Genomic DNA, 22,014 nt, shown 5'->3' with positions numbered 1-22,014 from the left:
CTAAGCTTTGTGATTCAGTCCCCCCCCCCCCCGTAGTACAGATTTTCCTCCAGTGCACCTTGAACTGCCCATCAAGCCTGAGATGAGACATTGCACAGCTTCCAATCAGAGGCTGTTTGCAATAACTTGAAAGACATTTCTGATGTGTCTGCATAACAAAACGGGCTGACTTGAGCGTTGGTCTACCTCATACTAAGCAAGCGCCTTAGTTGTGTTGTAAAGTTGTGGGCTTTTATTTTTTGGCAACATTATCTCTGTACGGGTCTCACACTCTATGCATTTTAATGTGTCCACATTTCATTTTATGGCCTTGGACTTTGTTCAAAAAGTGAAATAAAATGTTTACCTTGCAAATTCTTAACTCCATCTGTTACCAACAAGAATGTTAATGGTCTGCGGCATTATTTTGGGACCTGGATTTGATTGGGCCAGTTATCCTTAAATCCACAAGTTTTGAACTTTTAAAACACTTTCTATTAATGAGCTGGTGCACTCGGGTTCAGAACATTTTTACTGATGAGACGACTCAAGAAGGGGGGGAAAAATACAAATGTTTGTCTTTTTACAGTTTATTACAAAGTGTTCGGCTGACAGGCTTCGTGTTGGCAGGACTTCGGCGATGGCGTTTAGTTGAAGCGGACTCTGCGCATGGAGCCCACGGTGTTGCTCTGACTGCCCCAGTCAGAGAAGTTGTTGTAATCACGCTTCTCCAGGACATAATGAGGCCCTCTGTAGTTTGGCTCCTGATAGACCACCCATCTGCACACAACACACATGGGGGGGGGGGGGGGGTTAGATCAGTGACTACTATTTCCAAAGGCTGCTATTTGATCACAGCAGTGTCTGAGGTGTGTTTTTTTTTTTTTTTAATAGCTTTGACTGAATCATGGAGGCTCAAGTCAGAATTTAGTCACACAAACTGACAGCCGGTCGACTTAAGGAAAATGCAACGCTTAATGTTGTCAAATGTTCTAGCTGTGTTCTACCATATATGGTCAGTGTAAGTGGCTCAGACATTTAAAACATAACTTGGCTGTGGCAATAAGCACTTTTATTAAATCAAGTCAATCTCCTATAAATATATATTCACTCACAGACTAATTATTTGCCTAACTTACTAATTAACTTATGACCTGGTAAAATCCTGGAGCAATGAAATAAAACTGACGTGGATATCTAGTTACTGGGACTAAAAATTCAGGAAAAAGTCAAATGCTATGATTTTAATGGTCAGCTCTAAGATTGAAACCTGATCAATTTGAAAAGTTGAAGTTAATTTTTGACTTTGGAAACTGCTTGTGAGAAATCGATCTCACCACAAGGTTCATTTAGTAGCTGTGCTGGAGCCTTTGGTCATATCTCAGTCTCTATCAGCAGATTGTGTTATACTGTATTCTGCCAACCAAGAATAACCTTTTAGCTTTGAAGTCAATACAGACAAAACGTCTTAACAGTGAAATTTAAACATTACAATTCAATGAGATGTGAGCAAACTAAATTCTGAGGAAGAGGAGGATCATGTGATTGAAAACTCCAGGACAGCCAATAAACGGACCTTGTGGTGAGATTGTTTGAGACTTTACTCAGACTTACCCAAAAGATGTACAAATTGTTCTCGCCTGCATAACAACCACGAACATATTGCACGCTGCACTTGAGGACGCCACGATGTACATACACCTGATTGATAATGTGTCGACAGATGTTGCACTTACGCTCCTCCGAGCACGCGGATGGAGGCGACTCTGTTGAGGTTGTACCGGCTCATCAGGTTGGGGATGTCATCCTGGATCTCCATCTTCTTACCAGAGAAACTGCCTCGCTCAAACAGCTGAGCTCTGGCAGGGTTGTTGTCCTGAAAACACCAGGAATATACAGAAAAACGGCTAGTGGGGGAATGCTTGAATGTTTCTGAACAATAATTGGCCATCAGGTACTGCAGAGGTATTCTGATTCTTTGCAGAACAGAATACGTTCACACCAAACTCCTTAATTATTCCTCTGGAGTCTAAGATCATTGTGCAGTTTTACCTTATATTGTTTACCATATAAAATAAGTTTCATCTCAAATGCATGTAGTAGGTGTTTTGGGGAAATACAGCTATATGTCTAGTTTATTATTTGCCCAAAGTGCACAGCTCTGTGTAAATTCTGTCGGATTCTTGCTAATCTGATTTAACGCTGTGACACTTTCCAATACAGCTCGCAAATTACAGCGTACACATTTTGTACATGCGGGGTTCCAATGAAGTACTGGGTAGCTATAGGTAGAAGGAAAAAAGTACAGGGACAGTTGGGGGAAGCTAGAACTAAAAGCCCCCACTACATGTGACACTTTCACACATCAGATGGATCCTCACTGGATGCTAAAACTAAACTTTTGCTATAGTTATTTAAAAAAAATGTAAACATTTATATAGCTATAAAGGCACTCTCTTCTTCCCAGACATAGCCTAATGTTTTTCTCCCCAAAAACTACAGAAATGTAAAATAAATTTTTTTTTCTTCATTTTATAACGACTTCACAATGTAACTACTGATTAAGTATTTAGCAGTTAAATTATTTTTATTTCTGACTCCCTTTTTTTAACACTTTAGGTACCCAACATGCATTTTATTGACACGCCGCGTGTGTGCTTAACTCCAGTGTTGTGGGCAGACTTTACTAACAAACCTACAACAACTGTTTCTACCTGGTTTGTAGATTTAAATATATGCTTTGAGATTTGTTTAAGTCAGATAATAGCTGTTACTGATGAAGCAGGTGTGACTTTAGAGGCTAAAACCAAGACCCACAGTATTCACACGGTTTATACAGATCTGTTTGTCTGCACCTGTAATGGCTGTATGTTGTTGTGTGTTTTTGCCAGCTTCATGTGTCACCTGTTTGACAGCGCGGACAGAGGACACGTGGTCCAGCTGAGCGCACCACTTGTCGTAGCAGCTGTACTCTCCCCGTTCGGACATGTCCCACAGGTACTGACGGCCCCGGAAGTTCTCGTGCTCGTAACCGATCCATCTGTGCAAGAGCGAAGAAGAAGAAGAGAAAGAAAAGTCAAAGACGGATGCACACAGCAGCAGCATGACAAAAAAAAAAAACATACTAGCAGAAAAACGCTGAACAGTGTTGCTGTCAAAAGTTTACACAACCTGCAGGCCTTAAGGTAGATCTGTCTCTGAGCAGATCCCATGACATTCAGTAGACAGAACAAATTGTGATGATTCGAAATTTGAATTTCAACAATTAGACCATTATAACTGTCCATGATATGATGAGTTGTCGTACAAATGTGTTAATCAAAATGTATATCAGGGCTACATATGACTCGTCGTTTCAACAGCATTTCAGTGACTAGATTTTGCTGCGAACTAGGTCCTAACTACATGTTTACATATGTGGTTACATGTATCCCAGACATTTTAAAAAACACGCAGTTGTGTGTGTGTGTGTGTATTATTTTATATATCTTTTTTTTCTCTTTCAGGCGAAGATAAAAACTAAATTTTAATTTCACCTGCTTTTTAACTGAATACAGACTAGATTTGAATTCATTTCCTAAGACTAATTGTCTTATTGTTAAAACCACAGTTTAAGATCTCTCTGTTTTCTTGGTCCAAGGCTCATCTGTCCACCAAACTTCAATTTAAAGCTTAGTCCCAATTAGACTCCTGTCCCCTTTTACTGGTGTGCCAACACGTTTTGACAAATAACCGCAGGTCTCAATTAGAAGCCTGGTCTGTTTTTTGTAGTACATTATAATATATTATAAGTTCTTTGGATTTATAAAACCTCTGAACGCCAACCAGGTCGCTTGCTGCTCCAAGCTGCTTAGACATTCAACACGCCGTACATCCGTTAGATTCTCCACAATTTAATCGTTCAATTAATTTTACAATTCAGATTTTCTGGTATGGTAATTTTTCTAAAAGTAATATTCACGCTGGTCAAAATAAACAATTTGATAGTAGCCTATTTCCCGTCTTTGCTGAGCAAGAGTTTTGTGTGACATGAATTAACTGTCACATGTCATATTCCAAATATAGGGATAGTAAGTTCAGCGATTGAAGCAATTAAAAGCCTGCGCTATTAATTGAAATTACATGATATATTTAATTTTGCTCAAACACAGCTGGAATTCAAATACAAATACATATTTGTTGATTACCGTCTGGACCACTGGGTTTTAGGTATCTGGTATAATTAACTACATTTACTTTTAAACTCTTGGAGTTCCCTGAAGTTTGATAAAATGATGAAAAAATATTACTGAAGTCCACAGAAAGGTGACGAGAAGGCTTCAGATACTTTGCTGTTAACTTCATCTCCTCTTTTCCTTGTCTCTATTGTACGCCTGTGTGTGCTGCAGTGACCTGTTGTCGACTCTAGGCGGTGGTGTAAGACTTACGCTCCGCCCTCCACCTGCACAGAGTTACATCTTTCTGGGAAGTTCTTGTCACTGAGCCTGACACAGTCAGAACTCAGGTCCAGCCGCCTGCCGGCGAAGTTCCGCTGCTCGAAAAGGGTCACCTGAGGGCAGAGATACCGCAGGAAAAATGATGAAGTATGTTGATACACACTCACAGTTCAATACCGTAGGTTTAAAACATATAAAAAAGGGACCACATCAATATGGAAACGCCACTTGACTCACCCTCCCACTGGACCCGTAGAAGGCACGTTGGAGCACAGACCCCAGCTTGCTGTTGATATTAGAAGCATTTTAATGAATAATTATACCCCAAACAAACCGCTCAAAAATTAAAATCAGAGTCTCAAAGAAACTAATGATGGTGTGTGGAAATGAAACCACTGAAAATGTCATCTCTTGTGTCATTTTGGTCAACAAACATTTTTTTTAGAGCCTGTTTTCATTTCTATTCCCAACTGTTACAGATTACGACTCACGCTGATTTAAAAGTATTGCTGTGCTTCAGTCTTTCCGATTAAAACCATCGACTTGCACCTAAAATGTACAGTATGTGTGTGTGTCTCCTACAACGAGCCATCACTCTTCATGTGATTTTGGGAAACTGGTGGTGGCGGAATCACAGAGCATGAGAACCAGCAGGAGGTGGGATGTGGAGGCACCACTGGCCCACCCACCTCGACACTCTGTGGGCCCCAGCTGGTGCACGGTGCTCTCAACATACCTGGTTTGTTGGGCTAATCCTGGGACCTTAGTAAAGATGTTCATGTCAGCTCTGTGAGGCAACAAGAAAGCCCCTTAAATACAGCAAGTTGAGGTGAGCCGAGCGGTACTAGAAAGCTCAGAGTGGTTCTGCAACGGTCGTCGGGGCCCTGGGCGCCATTGATATGCTAAACACACAACCATGGTCATGTTGTCTTCTCTGTTCACACATACACATCATCAGCCGCGAACACTGCAACCGCATGCGGAGCACAAAAAAAACATACACGCAGAGCATTTGAAATTGATGTGTGCCTGCAGATATACAAACACAACAAGCAGAGAGAACAGAGCTTCTGTACACAAACTGCACACTGACATGTAAATGTGAGAGTGCAGTGCCAACAGTTTTGGCTTTGAACAATTCAGCATTTTTTCTTTTTTTTGCTCTGTAAACAATGCACCCTGTGATAATGGTTGTATTCATGCTTTGTGCGCGGCCAGCTCCAGCTCACTGTATTCACTGAAGAGGTCACGACCCGAGGAGGGCTGCACTGACTCTGCAGGGGGGGGGGCTGTCAATGAGTCTTCTGACATTTCCACTGCTGCAGATTTGTGTAACTGGTGACCAGCACCTGATGGTTCAGGGGTCTTGTTTCAATTTAAATCTTAGTGATGTGATGTAAACATCATTTACATATCCGACATATTGTTTCATTAAATGTTCTTTGATAGTCAAATCAAGGCCATTTTATTTATACAGCCTGAAATCACTAAGTCGTCTCTCGGGCTTTACAATCTGAACAATATGCGACGCACTTAGACTTCAGTTTGGAGTTGGAAATGAAAGAGCTATAAAGGATGAATTCCTCCTCCAGGGTGTACAGAGTAGATATCAGTATCAGTAATAGAATTACAATATAAAGTAAATAAACGTATGTAAGGTGTAATAAAATAATTCTGTACAATTTCTTCATATTAGAAAATGTTTTTAATAAAAAAGGATGAAGCTGTTGTCATATCTGCGGGGCCTGTGAAGTGAAGTTTTTAAATCTCTTGTGTTGTTTCCTACTCCTTCATATATGATATGTAGCTTCTATTATAATCAGTTAATTTACATTTACTCATTTAGCTGACGCTTTTATCCAAAGCGACTTACAATTGCTATACATGTCAGAGGTCGCACGCCTCTGGAGCAACGAGGGGTTAAGCGTCTTGCTCCATTGCCATTATTTTATATTATGCGAGTTGTGTTCTCACAGGAAGTTTAATAATGCAGTTTGGTACCAAAAGTAAAAATGTTTAGTTGGCCTCCAGTCAGCCACACCTGGATGAGATTCACAGTATATCAGGTCAGGTGCAGGAAAAGAGCGCGAGCCGTTATCAGAGACAACCCTGCTACCAAGAGGTGAACGATATATGACAGCTTTTATCCTCAGTGCACATCAACAAACATTGCTGTTAATGAGTTAGAGTTACGTTATATTTGCAGTCGTGGACAGATGCTACAGAGTCACTCAGTTATTGAGAACATTAACTTCACACAGGACACCATTATAGTACAATATCAGGTACTTGTTAAAACACAGAGGCTCATAATACGAGACATACAAAGCCATAAAATGCGAGTGGAGGACAGCTAGCCACTAACCCACTCTCTGTTCTATATATTCAAATCTATTTATCCCTGTATTTAAGACTGTATGTAACTGGGTGTAGCATGACTGAATACCTTGTATACTGTGTACATCTTCTTTAGAGAGCTTGTTCACGGTATGTAAATCCAGTAATGCTATTTTAATGCAAATGCACTCATTATATAGTAATGTATTATATTATAGGGCTTCTGTTAAGACACTGAAACTGAATTCAGTGCGCGGTGTTGTTTCTGAACTTGTCTTCATGGTAGATGAATGCCTAATTATATGCACATACAGTATGTAGGTGCAGGCAGTGACTTCAAACCACCAGCTGATTTTGAAATACATATTTTGACATTTTATTCTTGCACCTTCGTCCACTCTTGGGGACAAATATTATGCAAACTGAACCACATACTGAACTCAAAAGACAAAATCTACATGTGGAACTTCACATGATGTAGTACATATTTGCAGGACTACTGGATTACGTGACACCGTATAGATGTTTCTGTTATTGCGTATGTGAAGGCCGCCGCTTTGCTTGATACAAATACAGGATGATAAGATTGAGAATAAACTGTAAATACTGATGCACCTGTTTCTAGTATGCTTCATCTTTTGATTTCGACTTGCTTTTTACGGTTAACTAGACCCACGCGTGCGCCTTCAGTGACGATATTTTGTGTTATGTTTTAAAGCCATGAAATGCTCTGAGACCGAGCTGCACATGCATCGGGCTTTCTAACGATAACTTTGCTTACAGTGTCAAAATCCCTCCTTTTTCCAAAAGATCTGTTTGCCCCAGCAAATTCACGCTCACACTTCACTGACTTCAAATGGAGCGGTATTCACTGTGTGTGTGTGGGGGGGGTGCTTGTTGCTGTATGTGGGCTGATGAATAGCAGAAAATGTCCTGGATGCTTCACTCTGTTTTGTTTTTGTGACATTGGCAGTGAACCTTTCAGTGACACTGGGGAACGTCGACTAGGTCCAGAAGCTTGGGGACGTTTCTCGTATTTTGGAGCAGTTTCCAGCGGAGACAAATGCAGGACGTGCAGCAGGTCAGACATCTATATGTGGTTCTGAGACAGACACTGAGCAAAGGGACAGATGTAGGGAGGGAAACAGCACAGGCTTTGGCAGGAGGACTCTCAGGCAACTTTATCATTTTCACTCACTTATTTTTTTTAATCTTGGTCATCTTTTGCACCACTGAAGATAAACAACCCCTTGAAATGTCGCTCATCCTGACTGTGCTTGACAAGCTGGCTTACTTTCTGTCTCTGATAGCATTTTGTGTCAGCGTGTCTTACAGCTGGCTGAAATGAAACTAGATTCTTTCTTTATATCCACGAGGTCCGATAATGACCGGCTCTTTTTTTCACTGGAAATTTAACAAACGATCCTGAGGTTTGGGGTTTGAGTTAGAATGGTTTTACTCAAAACCTGTGGACACCTGACACGTGAGTGCGTGAGTTTCTGAATCTTGGTTTTACTTCAACATATCTGTGTATCTGTCCTCCACTTGTCTGGCTCAGAGTAGACTAACAGGAGATGCAGCCTTGCAGCTGTTTTGACAGGTTTCGGATGCCTACACATTAACATTAGCACGTACGTCATGATAGCTGTGAGATTCAAACTGGGTTTTTACTTTCCTTTAGTAACCGAAGACAGTGAGCTGCTTGCCGAAGATCACGATGCTGCAGTGGTGCACCCTGAGGCCGTACCATGTGCTTGCACTGGTGCTGTGTGTGTCAGCCAGTGAGGACTTTGACTGGACGAAGAACGAGAGAACGTCTTTCTATTACGGCACCTTCCCAACTGGTATGACATATGATTAAACACAAAATAGTTTCACAAACTACCAAAGTCACTGACAAGGTGTTGACATGTACTGTTTGCTTTGGTTTCCTCTGCAGGTTTCTCCTGGGGAGCTGGAACTTCTGCCTATCAGACTGAAGGAGCTTGGAACATAGACGGAAAAGGAATGAGCATCTGGGATGCATTTGCCCACAAAAAGGGGAAAATATTCTCAAATGACACGGGAGACTCCTCGTGTGAGGGCTACTACAAATTCAAGGTGACATGCAGAAGAAAATGTTGCATCTGAAATTAAGAAATGTTTTACTGAGTTCAATTAAACATTAACTTAGTTTAAATGTAGTAAATTTAGGGTTAGAACAATCATCTTTCTCCACACTGACCGTATTCTGTATGGCCCCATTACAGCGCTTGATTGAAGCTATATGATGTTTACACTGAGTGAGATATTCGAATCCAAGATCCAAAGATTCAAATCCATGTTTTTATGGCTACACCATTCCCTCAAATGGAAATATTCTAGATGTCTTTCGCATCATTTTACAGACATTTTGGTATCTTTGGTATCTGGATCTCCACTCGAATTTAGAAGGTTCAACATTTTGGGAAGTATACTTATTCTCTTTCTTACTGAGAGTTACTTGAGAACTTTGATACCAGTCTTTGTACGATGCATATGAAGCTACAGCCATAAAGACTGGAAAGAGGAATAAACAGCTAGCCTGGTCTGTCTAAAAGTAAGAAAAATTTGACTTCCAGAAGCTCTTAAGCAAGCCTAAACAAACGAGCAGGCAGGCAGCTTTTTTTCAGCTTTGCAGAGAGTCAGGCTAGCTGTTTCCCCCTGTTTCCAGTCTTTATGCTAAGCTAAGCTAATCACCTCCTGGTTCCAGAGTAGAATTAAAGGTCTAATTTAACTCTAACAAGCATATATTTGTCAAAATGTCAAAGTACACCTTAAGGTAAAGTTCTTTCAGCTGCAGAGCATGAGATTGTACTGACTGATCTCTCTGCTCGAAGGTTCTGTGAGGTTAACAGTAATAACGTGAACACATGAACTGGTGTTTATAATCAGTAGATCTCCGGGAAAAAGATGAGCTTTAATTACAGGAGCATCTGTTAGTGAGAATTACAGCCTACATAGCGGCAGGAAAGCAAACTAACATCTTTAAAAACCAGAACCAGCATTGATCTTTTCCATTTCGTCTTTACCTGCTGTGAAAATATTTTCTGATTTGTTTTTAAGGATGATATTAGCTTGATGAAAGACATGAAGCTGAACCATTATCGTTTCTCCATCTCCTGGCCAAGGATTTTACCAAGTGGACTGAAAAGTATTTCTATATTTTTATTCATTCTTTTCTATATTTTATTCTATTATTTACTATTTTTATTTGCGGAAATTGATTACTAAGTGAAGTCACCAGAAAATAAGCTGACATTAATTTTCATTTGCTGCTTCCAGCTTTTGAAATGTAAGGATTTGCTGCTTTTCTCTGTTCTATATTATTGTTTGTTAAATCTTTTTGGGTTTTGGTCTGTTGGTCCAACAAAACAAGCAATATGAAGATGATTTTTGACATTTTAAATAGACCTATAAAAACAGATTAATCCACAATTCAAATGTAATGGTAAATGGTCTGTACTTGTAGAGCGCCTTTCCAGTCTTACGACCACTCAAAGCGCTTTTTAAACTACGTCACATTCACCCATTGACACACATTCGTAGGCTGATGCAGAAATTACATCTCACACACCAATTAAACAGCATCCGTAGCAATTTGGGGTTCAGTATTTTGCCCAAGGACACTTTGACGTGCAGACCGGAGGAGCCGGAGGATTGAAACGCCGATCATCCGATTAGTGGAACCCGCTTTACCTCTTGAGCCGCAGCTACCCCAGTTAAAAACAAATAATCATTAGACGAAGCCCTAATTGTAAAGAAGTTATGTTTCATGCTAGTGAATATTGATATTAATTCTCCCTCAGGTGAACACATCAACGAGAAAGGAATCAAATACTATGATGACCTGATTAACATGCTGCTGGACAATAAGATCACACCCATTGTTACTTTGTACCACTGGGATTTACCTCAGGTGAGCACTAACCCTTTTGTTTTGAAATTGAAAAGGTATGGCTACTAATACGGTTTTACTCCTCAGGTCTTACAGGAGAAGTACGGTGGCTGGCAGAACGTCAGCATGGTGAACTACTTCAACGACTTTGCCAACTTGTGCTTTGAAAGATTTGGAAACAGAGTGAAGTACTGGATCACTTTCAACAATCCTTGGGTATGTCAGGAGAAACGGTGCATTCACTGTGTTGTGAACAGATGTAATGTTTGACTTGGATATCAGAGAGTGTTGTCTTGTGTTTTCAGTCCATAGCTGTGGAGGGATATGAAACAGGGGAACATGCACCCGGAGTGAAGCTGAAGGGAACGGGAGCTTACAAAGCTGCCCACCACATCATCAAGGTAAGAGATGGCGGTCCAGTTTGGTGTTGATCTGTCTGAGCCGAGGCCGGATTACAAACCGATGCACGCACATCCAAACCAAAAGCTGACATGTGAACATTGGAGACCTGCAGTGTGCGAGCGGATTACGAGCTAGAGGCCGATTAACTAACTAGAGGCCGATTAACTAACTAGAGGCCGATTAACTGGAGGCCGATTAACTAACTAGAGGCCGATTAACTAACTAGAGGCCGATAAACTAGAGGCCGATTAACTAACTAGAGGCCGATAAACTAGAGGCCGATTAACTAACTAGAGGCCGATTAACTAACTAGAGGCCGATTAACTAGAGGCCGATAAACTAGAGGCCGATTAACTAACTAGAGGCCGATTAACTAGAGGCCGATTAACTAACTAGAGGCCGATAAACTAGAGGCCGATTAACTGGAGGCCGATTAACTAACTAGAGGCCGATTAACTAACTAGAGGCCGATTAACTAACTAGAGGCCGATTAACTAACTAGAGGCCGATTAACTAACTGGAGGCCGATTAACTAACTAGAGGCCGATTAACTAGAGGCCGATTAACTAACTAGAGGCCGATAAACTAGAGGCCGATTAACTGGAGGCCGATTAACTAACTAGAGGCCGATTAACTAACTAGAGGCCGATTAACTAACTAGAGGCCGATTAACTGGAGGCCGATTAACTAACTAGAGGCCGATTAACTGGAGGCCGATTAACTAACTAGAGGCCGATAAACTAGAGGCCGATTAACTAACTAGAGGCCGATAAACTAGAGGCCGATTAACTAACTAGAGGCCGATTAACTAGAGGCCGATTAACTAACTAGAGGCCGATAAACTAGAGGCCGATTAACTAACTAGAGGCCGATTAACTAACTAGAGGCCGATTAACTAGAGGCCGATAAACTAGAGACCGATAAACTAACTAGAGGCCGATTAACTAGAGGCCGATAAACTAGAGGCCGATTAACTAACTAGAGGCCGATAAACTAGAGGCCGATAAACTAGAGGCCGATTAACTAACTAGAGACCGATTAACTAGAGGCCGATTAACTAACTAGAGGCCGATAAACTAGAGGCCGATTAACTAACTAGAGGCCGATTAACTAGAGGCCGATTAACTAACTAGAGGCCGATTAACTAGAGGCCGATTAACTAACTAGAGGCCGATTAACTAACTAGAGGCCGATAAACTAGAGGCCGATTAACTAGAGGCCGATTAACTAACTAGAGGCCGATAAACTAGAGGCCGATTAACTAGAGGCCGATTAACTAACTAGAGGCCGATTAACTAGAGGCCGATTAACTAACTAGAGGCCGATTAACTAGAGGCCGATTAACTAACTAGAGGCCGATTAACTGGAGGCCGATTAACTAACTAGAGGCCGATTAACTAGAGGCCGATTAACTAACTAGAGGCCGATAAACTAGAGGCCGATTAACTAACTAGAGGCCGATTAACTAGAGGCCGATTAACTAACTAGAGGCCGATTAACTAGAGGCCGATAAACTAGAGGCCGATTAACTAACTAGAGGCCGATTAACTAGAGGCCGATAAACTAACTAGAGGCCGATAAACTAGAGGCCGATTAACTAGAGGCCGATTAACTAGAGGCCGATTAACTAGAGGCCGATTAACTAACTAGAGGCCGATAAACTAGAGGCCGATTAACTAACTAGAGGCCGATAAACTAGAGGCCGATTAACTAGAGGCCGATTAACTAACTAGAGGCCGATAAACTAGAGGCCGATTAACTAGAGGCCGATTAACTAGAGGCCGATTAACTAACTAGAGGCCGATAAACTAGAGGCCGATTAACTAGAGCCCGATAAACTAGAGGCCGATTAACTAGAGCCCGATAAACTAGAGGCCGATAAACTAGAGGCCGATAATCTAGAGGCCGATTAACTAGAGGCCGATTAACTAGAGGCTAATTAACAAGACGCCGATAAACTACAGGCCTATTAATTAGAGGCCAATTAACTACAGGCTAATTAACAAGACGCCGATAAACTATAGGCCTATTAATTAGATGCCAATTAACTAGAGGCTAATTAACTAGAGGCCGATTAACTAGAGGCTAATTAATAAGACGCCGATAAACTACAGGCCTATTAATTAGAGGCCAATTAACTAGAGGCTAATTAACTAGAGGCCGATAAACTAGAGGCCAATTAACTAGAGGCCAATTAACTAGAGGCTAATTAACTAGAGGCCGATAAACTAGAAGCCGATAAACTAGAGGCCGAAATGAGCTAATTGCAGATAAATTAGTACCTGTGTTTATAACAGCCAATAAATGACAATTAAAATAGAAAAGGAGAGAGAGAGATAGAAAGAGGATCCTTCAGTCATGTTATGAGTGTTGTCGTTGCATAGTTTGTCCACCAGAGGGTGCTCTGCAACTTACCTGTTGGCAACACCTGCCACAAATCCACCAAAACACAACAATCAGCTGACATGATCAGCAAAGTGCTATTTCTAACAATAAAAGTTTATTAAACTGCATTATGCCACGTTATTTTGCCAACGTCTACACCTAACAAATGTTAAGGATAATATTTGTTTATTTTATGTGTTTTTGAAAAGAAGGGAAAAAAAAGAATAATCGGCAGACATATCGGATTTTAACATCCTCGAATAACAAAATCTGTATCACCCGTATCAGTCATGCTCTATTACAACCCGAGCCACACTGGCCCCAAATCAATCGCAAAACATTTAGTAGCTCTTCTGAAGCTTTCTATTGTATGACACGATCTTCCTCGGCGGATGTTTGATGTTTTTTTAATGTATGATTTGCTAATTATCAATTTGACCGGTCATTCATCGCACAAAAAGGCCAACATTTGATGCTTCCATCTTTTTAAATTTGAGGATTTTCTGTTTTACATCTGTATAAATTGAATATTTCTGGGTTTTGTACTATATGGACTGAATTTAGTTTTTTAAATATTAATATTACATTAATGAATAATATTTATTTATCTGGCAAATATTCTGATTATATTTGATTTTATTTTGAAATTGTAACCGATAAGTACAAAAGAAAAACAAGAATAACCAATAAAATTAACAGTAAAAATTTTCAATAATTAAAATTTTATTATATATATGGTCCTATCCCATTTCTATTTCTTAAATAATGTTTATCATTTATAGAGTACATATAAATAATGACCTTAATGTATATCATGTATAACTTAAATATGATGACCTGATTAGCATAAAGTTGGAGGCGACAGCCAACCACGTCTCTTTGTAATTCTACTATGTACTATATTTACATTTGTCCCAAAGTGACATATAAACGAGGTGCAGTCCAAACATGGTAGATTAAGGAGAAGCCTTTGAGAATAAGTGCCTTAACACTGTGTTGTACGTTCCACCTGACACAAGTGCCAAGGCTGCCGGTGCACGAAAATGACACAATAATTTATTTGTTAGTCAGCTTTAACAGTTTTATAGCAATGTGTGATTTCATATCCTTCTTCTGAAAATGTCAACTAAACTAAAGTAATAAACAAACATCAAGGTGACACTTCCTTTCTGTCTTTGAAACAGGCCCATGCTAAAGTTTGGCACACCTATGACATGCAGTGGCGAAGCAAACAAAAAGGTGAAAAGAAAATGTAGTTTTTATTCATGTGATTGAAGTAACACACACCGTCTGTAATGCTGGACAATAAAGATGCCGTGTGTTTCCAGGCCTGGTTGGGATCTCGCTAACGGCTGACTGGGGCGAACCAGTGGACATCACCAACCAGAGGGACATTGAGGCAGCAGAGAGATACATCCAGTTCTACATGGGATGGTTTGCCACTCCCATCTTCAACGGAGACTACCCCCAGGTTATGAAAGATTATATCGGTACGTCACGGACAAATGCAACCGTTTATATTATAACTTACAACAATGTAAGCACTGTCCTCACCCGAAAAATCTGTCACTTAAAAAAAAATGTAAAATGTGATTTTCAAGCTGCGTCGGAAAATCCTTCCCCAAACACCTTTGCTGTGTCGAAATCCAGGGGTTGTTTTTTCTGTCATTTTACATTTATTCATTTGGCAGCCACTTCTGTCCAAAGCGTAGGACAGTAGGACTAGTCGTCTTATATTTTAGTGAACGAGAAGGTTCACAAACCTGAATCAGTCTGGGTGAAGGTAGAATTAAGGTTTTAGTCACAGTCGGATAAGAAAAACAAATGAATTGGAAGTTGAAGAATTGAGGATCTACCCATTCGCCCCGTCTCAAGAAAACAGTTTGTGTTGTTTATTTGCAGTCAGACACTTATTTTGTGATCTCTCTTCCTAATATTTAATAAATAAATAGATAATAGATAAATTTGTAACAATTACAACAAAATTCTTGCACAACAAAAAGTCTTATACTCTTAAAAGTGTGAGATCAGAAACTTTATGAAGATGAGGACGTTGTTAACAAAGCGAGTACACGTGATCAACATGTCCAGTACCCTCTTTGGGCTTCCGTATGACTTTTCACTGAACTTTTTCAGCGTCTAATGTGAGTTTGACTCCCATTTGCTCCACCTGCTGTTGGAGTAAAACTATAGAGAATCAAACAAAATGGTGGTGCATTACATTCATGAAAGTAACATGACATCAGCATGATATATAAAGCATGAATACTGCAATGTCCCATGAGGCTAACTGCTAACACCATATATTCATAACATAACATTAGTGGTTTTCTTACCTACAGGTTGATCAAGATAAATCTTAATGGTCAATAAACACGATTGATTTTATCATTTACTACACAAAACTATATTTATTTCTTCAGATGTTACTCTAATCTTTGCTTTTTGTTCCTTAAACAAAATAAAGGGGAAAAAAACCCCTCTTTGCTTGACCTGATCATAACAAGCGTAACTGCATTATGGGTATGAAAAATCAACTGTCACAGGTGCCATCTTTATGCACGATGTCTGTGAAGGTTCTCAGTCATCCAGGTCATAGTTATCCAAAGAAGGTTAAAGTCAAGGGCAACTGGACTTGGTTGAAGATACCACCATGGTCGTTCAGACTTGGACGACCATACCGACCGTCGTCACATCAGCCAGGAGCACTAACGAACCAGCGGCATCGATCATCTTGGGCAACAACCCCTCAGAGGTTAAATAGCTGGGTTTCCCTACTAGTCATTTCAGAACTGAAGAAGTCTCGTGGATGAGGGGCGAAACGTCTCCAAGTATCTTCAACCAAGGCAAGGCAAGTTTATTTGTATAGCACATTTCAACAACAAGGTAATTCAAAGTGCTTAACAGCAACAGGGAAATATAAAAAAGTTTAAAAAATTAAATAGAAAATAAAAACAGGCAGGTCTCCCACCTTTGCTTATTTTACTCCTTTGATTCCCCATCTCCCACTCTATCCCCGCTTTAGTTACTGAGGCACTCTAATCCTAAGGGGACTCCAACCCTAAGGGGACTCTAACCCTTTAACACTTGGGGACTCTAACCCTTCTTTAGATACAGTCGTTGCTGTAAATCCAGATTGTTTGTGCTACAAACTCTGGTAAAAGCGGTTGACAGCGGGCCCTGTCAACAAGTTAACAGCAGAGAAAACTAGGGACTCTAACCCTTGTAATTCTACTTGGCTCTGTTAACTGAGGATCAGCCGTGGGAGAAGGTGGAATCAAAAGAGCACTCTAAACTTTTTAAATAGTGTTAATATCTAAAAACAAAGAAAAAGAAAACAGGACAGTAAAAGTTACAGTGCAGTGTAAGTTATCAATCTACTAGTTAAAGACGGTGGTAAAAAAAGAGAAGTCTTAAATATTTAATTAAAAGCAATGTTAAAAAGAAAAGTCTTCAGTCTGACAGTTTCAGCAGACCTGCAGTTATCTGGGAGTTTGTTCCAGATATACGGAGCATAATAACTGAACGCTGCTTCTCCTTGTTTAGTTTTGACTCTGGGGACAGAAACCAGACCAGATCCCAGACGACCTGAGAGGTCTGGATGGTTCATAACGAAGCAGAAGATCAGAAATGTATTTTGGCCCTAAACCATTTAGTGCTTTATAAACTAACAGCAGGATTTTGAAATCAATTCTTTGACAGACAGGAAGCCAATGTAAAGACCGTGTCCAGTTGCCCTTGATTTTAACCTTCTTTGGATATCTTTATGCAACCTTCATGTGTCTGCAGACATTTTAGTTTCGTTATAAAACTAAAACTAAACCTTCACCTTCAGGCAGGAAGAGCGGCCAGCAGGGCCTGGGAGCTTCACGGCTGCCGGTCTTCTCGCCTCAGGAGAAGAGCTACATCAAGGGAACCTGTGACTTCCTGGGCCTCGGCCATTTCACTACTCGCTACGTCACCCTGAAGAATTACCCATCAGGCCTGGGAGACAGCTACTTTGCAGATCGCGACCTTGCTGAGCTGGTTGACCCACAATGGCCGGATCCCGGCTCTGAATGGCTCTACTCTGTTCCCTGGGGCTTCCGACGCTTGTTGAACTTTGTTAAGGTAAACGACACAAGTCTGAATAAAATCCAGCTGTATGAGATGTTTCTGATATAGAATCGTTTTTTGTACTGCAAGTGAAACTAATACAAACACGCTCAAATTATTATAAAAATGGCATATAATTGATGGAAGCTGAGCTCTCACAGCCATCCAAAGTGAACTAATACAAATAATTCAGCAAGTATGGGGCTACAGCTAGGAGGTGATTAGCTTAGCTTAGCATAAAGACTGTGTCCGAAATCACCAGCTCATTCACTACTCCCTGCTCGGTAGTGAGTTGTATGTAGAGGACTGTATAGTGAGATCACCCGCATAATTAAAACAACACCTTCGGACACTACTCTGATCATTATTTCGGCACCGTTAAAACACAATCCGTTGGTGGATTGTTTTTTCTATCAGCGCAAAGCTTGTTGGTTTATAGGGCTTGGTTAGTCATCATCGTTTGTACACTACTTTTCAAAATGCATTCTGGGATACACTGAGTGGACTGTATAGTCCACTATACAGTGAGTAGAGGGTGATTTCGGACGCATCCAAAACATCATCTCATTTAACTCTCTGCAAGAAAGCGAAGTCATAATGTCAAAACTAACTCACTGAAGAGAAATGTCACGTGTGATAACTTGTGTGACGCGGTTAGAAAGATAAGGGTTATGAAACTTGAAATATTTTGTACGAGTACATGTAAGTACATAATGAGAGGGATATATCAGTATGCACTCCATCCTGAATGTGATTTGATGTCACTCCAACAGACTCAGTACGGAAACCCCATGATTTACGTGACAGAAAACGGTGTGTCAGAGAAAATGGTCTGCACCGACCTCTGTGACGACTGGAGGATGCAGTACTTCAAAGACTACATCAATGAAATGCTCAAAGGTATAAAAACTCTGCTGGACACAGAAATAACATCCCAGAAAGAAAGATTTTACTGCCTGGTTCATATTTGAGTCTTTGAGATTGTTTTTCATATTTTATACGACTAAAAAAAGCTGCCACGGTCCCTGAGACAAAAACCAAACGTGTTACCTTTTTATTTTTGTCCCTGGTTCACCAGCGATTAAGGACGGGGTGAATGTGAAGGGCTACACGGCCTGGTCTCTCCTCGACAACTTTGAGTGGGATGAAGGATACTCTGAGAGGTTCGGACTCTACTATGTGGACTTCAGGAGCAAAAACAAACCACGCTACCCGAAGGCCTCTGTCCAGTTCTATAAACGTATCATCAGCTCTAATGGCTTTCCCAATCAGAGAGAGGTAAACTCTTAACACCTTACTCCGCGTTAAAAATCCCTCTGGAGCAGATTATGTGGTTTAACTGCTGAGAGTTTCTTGGATCTTTTCAGGTGGAAAGCTGGAAGAGGAAAGCCGTGGAGACTTGCTCCTCCAGTAACCAGCTCCTGGCTGCAGGTTAGTACAATAAAGCATTAAAAGTGTCGGCTGTGATAAGCTAGGTGGGGCCAAACAAAGGAAAATTCTGTCTCAAGCTTGTTGTTCCGCTATCTAACGGGGCTTTTCTTTGTTTTGCCCCTCCAGCTAGAAGAAAATCCCAGGCAAATCAGGAACATGCAGGAATGCAAAAGGCTTGGCCAGTGCATGATGAAGTTTAGGTACAAAAGTTGATGCATTTCTGAGTGAGATCAGAGTGAGTGTTTACGCTATGCTACAACTGACAGCTGTAGTTATTAGTCACTTTGCAGATTAGAAAAGACCGGTGGCAACATTAACATTTCTCCAATGAGGAACATGTTTCAAATGACTTATGGATTGAAACGTACAGCTTTATTAGTCAGCTCAGTTTCCAGTCCTTGAACTTGAATAGCAGTTTGACTAAAAAAAATTCTATAAGAATTTTTGGGGTCAAATGACTAATTCAAAGACTTAAAGCCGGCTTGTTTTGGGGGTTAGTAAGGCTGCTGCACCAACTGGGCAAAGTGGGTAACTGTTGCAGGGCCTCTCAACTCCAGGAGCCCTAAAAACTTTGGAATGACTGTGTGTCAAGTGGTTTGTGCGAATTAAATGGTAAATTTGTTTGTCTGCACAACAGAAGTAAAACCTTAGCTGACATAAGTGGGTCCTTGTCTATTCTGAATAAATTCAAATTAGCTTTATTGGCATGAATGTAATAACAACATTGCCAAAGCATCATATATAAACACAACATAAGAACAATCAGCCCCATACATTTCATTAAACAATTAAAGCGTAAAGTAATCAAAGTGTATGTGTGTTTGTGTTTAAAAAAAAAAAAGAAAAATAAAATATAGAAATTTCAATAAAATAAATAAATAAAACAGTAAGCGTGTGTGTGTGTGTAAAAAATAAAAATATATTAAAAATAAAATAAAAAATTAAACAGTAAGCGTGTGTGTGTGTTAAAAAATAAAAATATATTAAAAAGAAAATAAATAAATAAAACAGTAAGCGTGTGTGTTTGTTCGTGTGTGTGCGTTAAAAAATAAAAATATATAAAAAAAAATAAAAAAAATAAAACAGTAAGCGTGTGTGTGCGTTAAAAAAAATATTAAAAAATAAATAAATAAATAAAACAGTAAGCGTGTGTGTTTGTTTGTGTGTGTCTTTGTAAAAAATAAAATATATTAAAAATAAAATAAATAAAACTGTAAGCGTGTGTGTTTGTTTGTGTGTGTCTTTGTAAAAAATAAAATATATTAAAAATAAAATAAATAAAACAGTAAGCGTGTGTGTGTGCATGTTTAAAAAATATATATTAAAAATAAAATCAATAAAAAAACAGTAAGCGTGTGTTAGTGTGTGTGTGTTTGTTAAAAAAAATATATATTAAAAATAAAATAAATAATTAAAACAGTAAACGTGTGTGTATGTGTGTTAAAAAAATATATATTAAAAATTTTAATTAAACAAATAAATAAAATGGTAAGTGTGTGTGTGTGTGTGTGTGTTAGAAAATATATATAAAAATAAAATAAATAAATGAAACATGAACATGTGTGTGTGTATAATAATGTGTGTACTCTTATAGTTGTTTACCTAGTTCATAAAGGAAAAGGAAAATGAAGGATATTAGGCTACGTCCTATATTTACTACCTGATCTTGAGGCCTTGTCTTGAGTTCTGAATATTAAGACCTTCATTATTACATTTTTGTACATATACAATATGTTGCATATTCCCACATTAACATGTGTGAGTGAGAGAGAGGGTCGTTAATATTTGTGCCCCCAAGAGGGTTAGTTCTGCAATGTGGGTTGGACATTGTATTGGTAAAATTAGCTAACAACAAGCAACTTTTTGTCATGTGATGAAATCTAATATTAATATAAATAAACAGATGTGTGTGTATGTGTTTTGACATATAACATAAGCAAGTATAAGTCGAACGTTGTTCTTTTGGTCTAATGAAACAAATCTCTGGGTCCAAGGGACAAAACCTCAGAAATTAGAAATAGTCAATTAATTGTTTAAAAGTCAAATACACACAGAAGTCATTAACAGCAATTAAATGAAGACATTAAAATTTAAATAAATCCTAATGTTTCCGCCCAGGGTCCATGGGGGCCCTTCACAGGGGTTTGACGCTGGGACTGTAAGTGGAGACATTTACTTACTTTTCCATCTGTGTCTTTCAGATCCGTTGATAGGCCACATGGAGATGGTAACAGAGATTGTGGTTCCCACAGTGTGTACGCTCTGCATCCTCCTCAGCGCAATCTTCCTCATGTTCCTGCTGCGTGGACGCCTCTGAGAGCACAAACACACACAGAGTCACATCCCCTGTGTTCATCAAACCAGACGACCTGTGGCCTTGAAGCTAAAGAAATGAATCTGAGAGTGACTTTTGCAAAGCTGTAAAACTTTATCCTGTCCAGAGCATTTTGTTGATTTACCTGTCCTGCAGTTCTGTTTTGAATAAACACTTTTCAGGTTGTTACTATCGAGTCAAAATAGCCAGTACCTGTCTAACTCTGGAAGCATTAACTCAAGCTTGACATATTACCTTTTTAAAAAACGGGTCAAACTTGTGTGGTTTTTTGACACAGAGCAAAGTTTTATAGGCTACTCAAGCTAACTGCAGAGAGGAGATGGTTTATTGTCAACAAGTTGTAAAATGAAGAAATAAGAGAGATAGACAAAAAGTGTTGTACTCTCTGTGGATCATAAACTCCAATTAAATACATTTCTAAGACTTAAATGGTGCAAATTACTGAGTGAGAAAAATGTTGCTCTGATAATTTATTCATAAGGAGCTGCGACAAGTCAGACAAAATTTACAGAAACACATTTTCCTGTACGGCGTTTTACCCTTCAACTTAAAGGTCCTGGAGCTGGATGCAAATTATAAGAGAGGGGAAACTAACATGAAATTAAAACTCCAGGTGTTGAGTACACAGAATGATTATAGTTTATTGCAGTGATTTTATTTTAAATGACGTATTTTTAGATGCCTGAACCGTCAAACGC

General features: G+C 39.6%; 2 protein-coding genes across 2 annotated transcripts; one reads left to right on the top strand and one right to left on the bottom strand.

The window, feature by feature from the left end:
* Nucleotides 1–235: 235 nt before the first annotated feature.
* On the bottom strand, nucleotides 236–21,254 carry LOC119889985 (gamma-crystallin N-like). The gene is made up of 6 exons (XM_038700962.1): nucleotides 21,162–21,254; nucleotides 4,653–4,701; nucleotides 4,407–4,528; nucleotides 2,884–3,019; nucleotides 1,716–1,855; nucleotides 236–759 (listed from the first exon to the last, which is right to left on the bottom strand). The coding sequence occupies exons 1-6, from the start codon at nucleotides 21,167–21,169 to the stop codon at nucleotides 627–629; spliced, it is 588 nt and encodes a 195-aa protein (XP_038556890.1). The 5' UTR covers nucleotides 21,170–21,254; the 3' UTR covers nucleotides 236–626.
* Nucleotides 8,442–21,645, top strand: LOC119889987 (lactase-like protein). The gene is made up of 13 exons (XM_038700964.1): nucleotides 8,442–8,596; nucleotides 8,692–8,852; nucleotides 9,837–9,924; nucleotides 10,580–10,689; nucleotides 10,756–10,884; nucleotides 10,974–11,069; nucleotides 14,640–14,694; nucleotides 14,784–14,945; nucleotides 17,291–17,565; nucleotides 18,324–18,450; nucleotides 18,629–18,828; nucleotides 18,918–18,981; nucleotides 21,183–21,645. Exons 1-13 carry the CDS (start codon nucleotides 8,470–8,472, stop codon nucleotides 21,296–21,298), a joined length of 1,710 nt encoding a protein of 569 aa, XP_038556892.1. The 5' UTR covers nucleotides 8,442–8,469; the 3' UTR covers nucleotides 21,299–21,645.
* Nucleotides 21,646–22,014: the final 369 nt, after the last annotated feature.

The sequence above is a fragment of the Micropterus salmoides genome, unplaced genomic scaffold, assembly GCF_014851395.1.
Source record: "Micropterus salmoides isolate LMB-PRFRI ecotype aquatic unplaced genomic scaffold, ASM1485139v1 Ms_hic_scaffold_6, whole genome shotgun sequence".
In the NCBI taxonomy this organism is placed as follows: Eukaryota; Metazoa; Chordata; class Actinopteri; order Centrarchiformes; family Centrarchidae; genus Micropterus; species Micropterus salmoides.
This window is presented reverse-complemented; position numbering and strand designations above follow the sequence as displayed.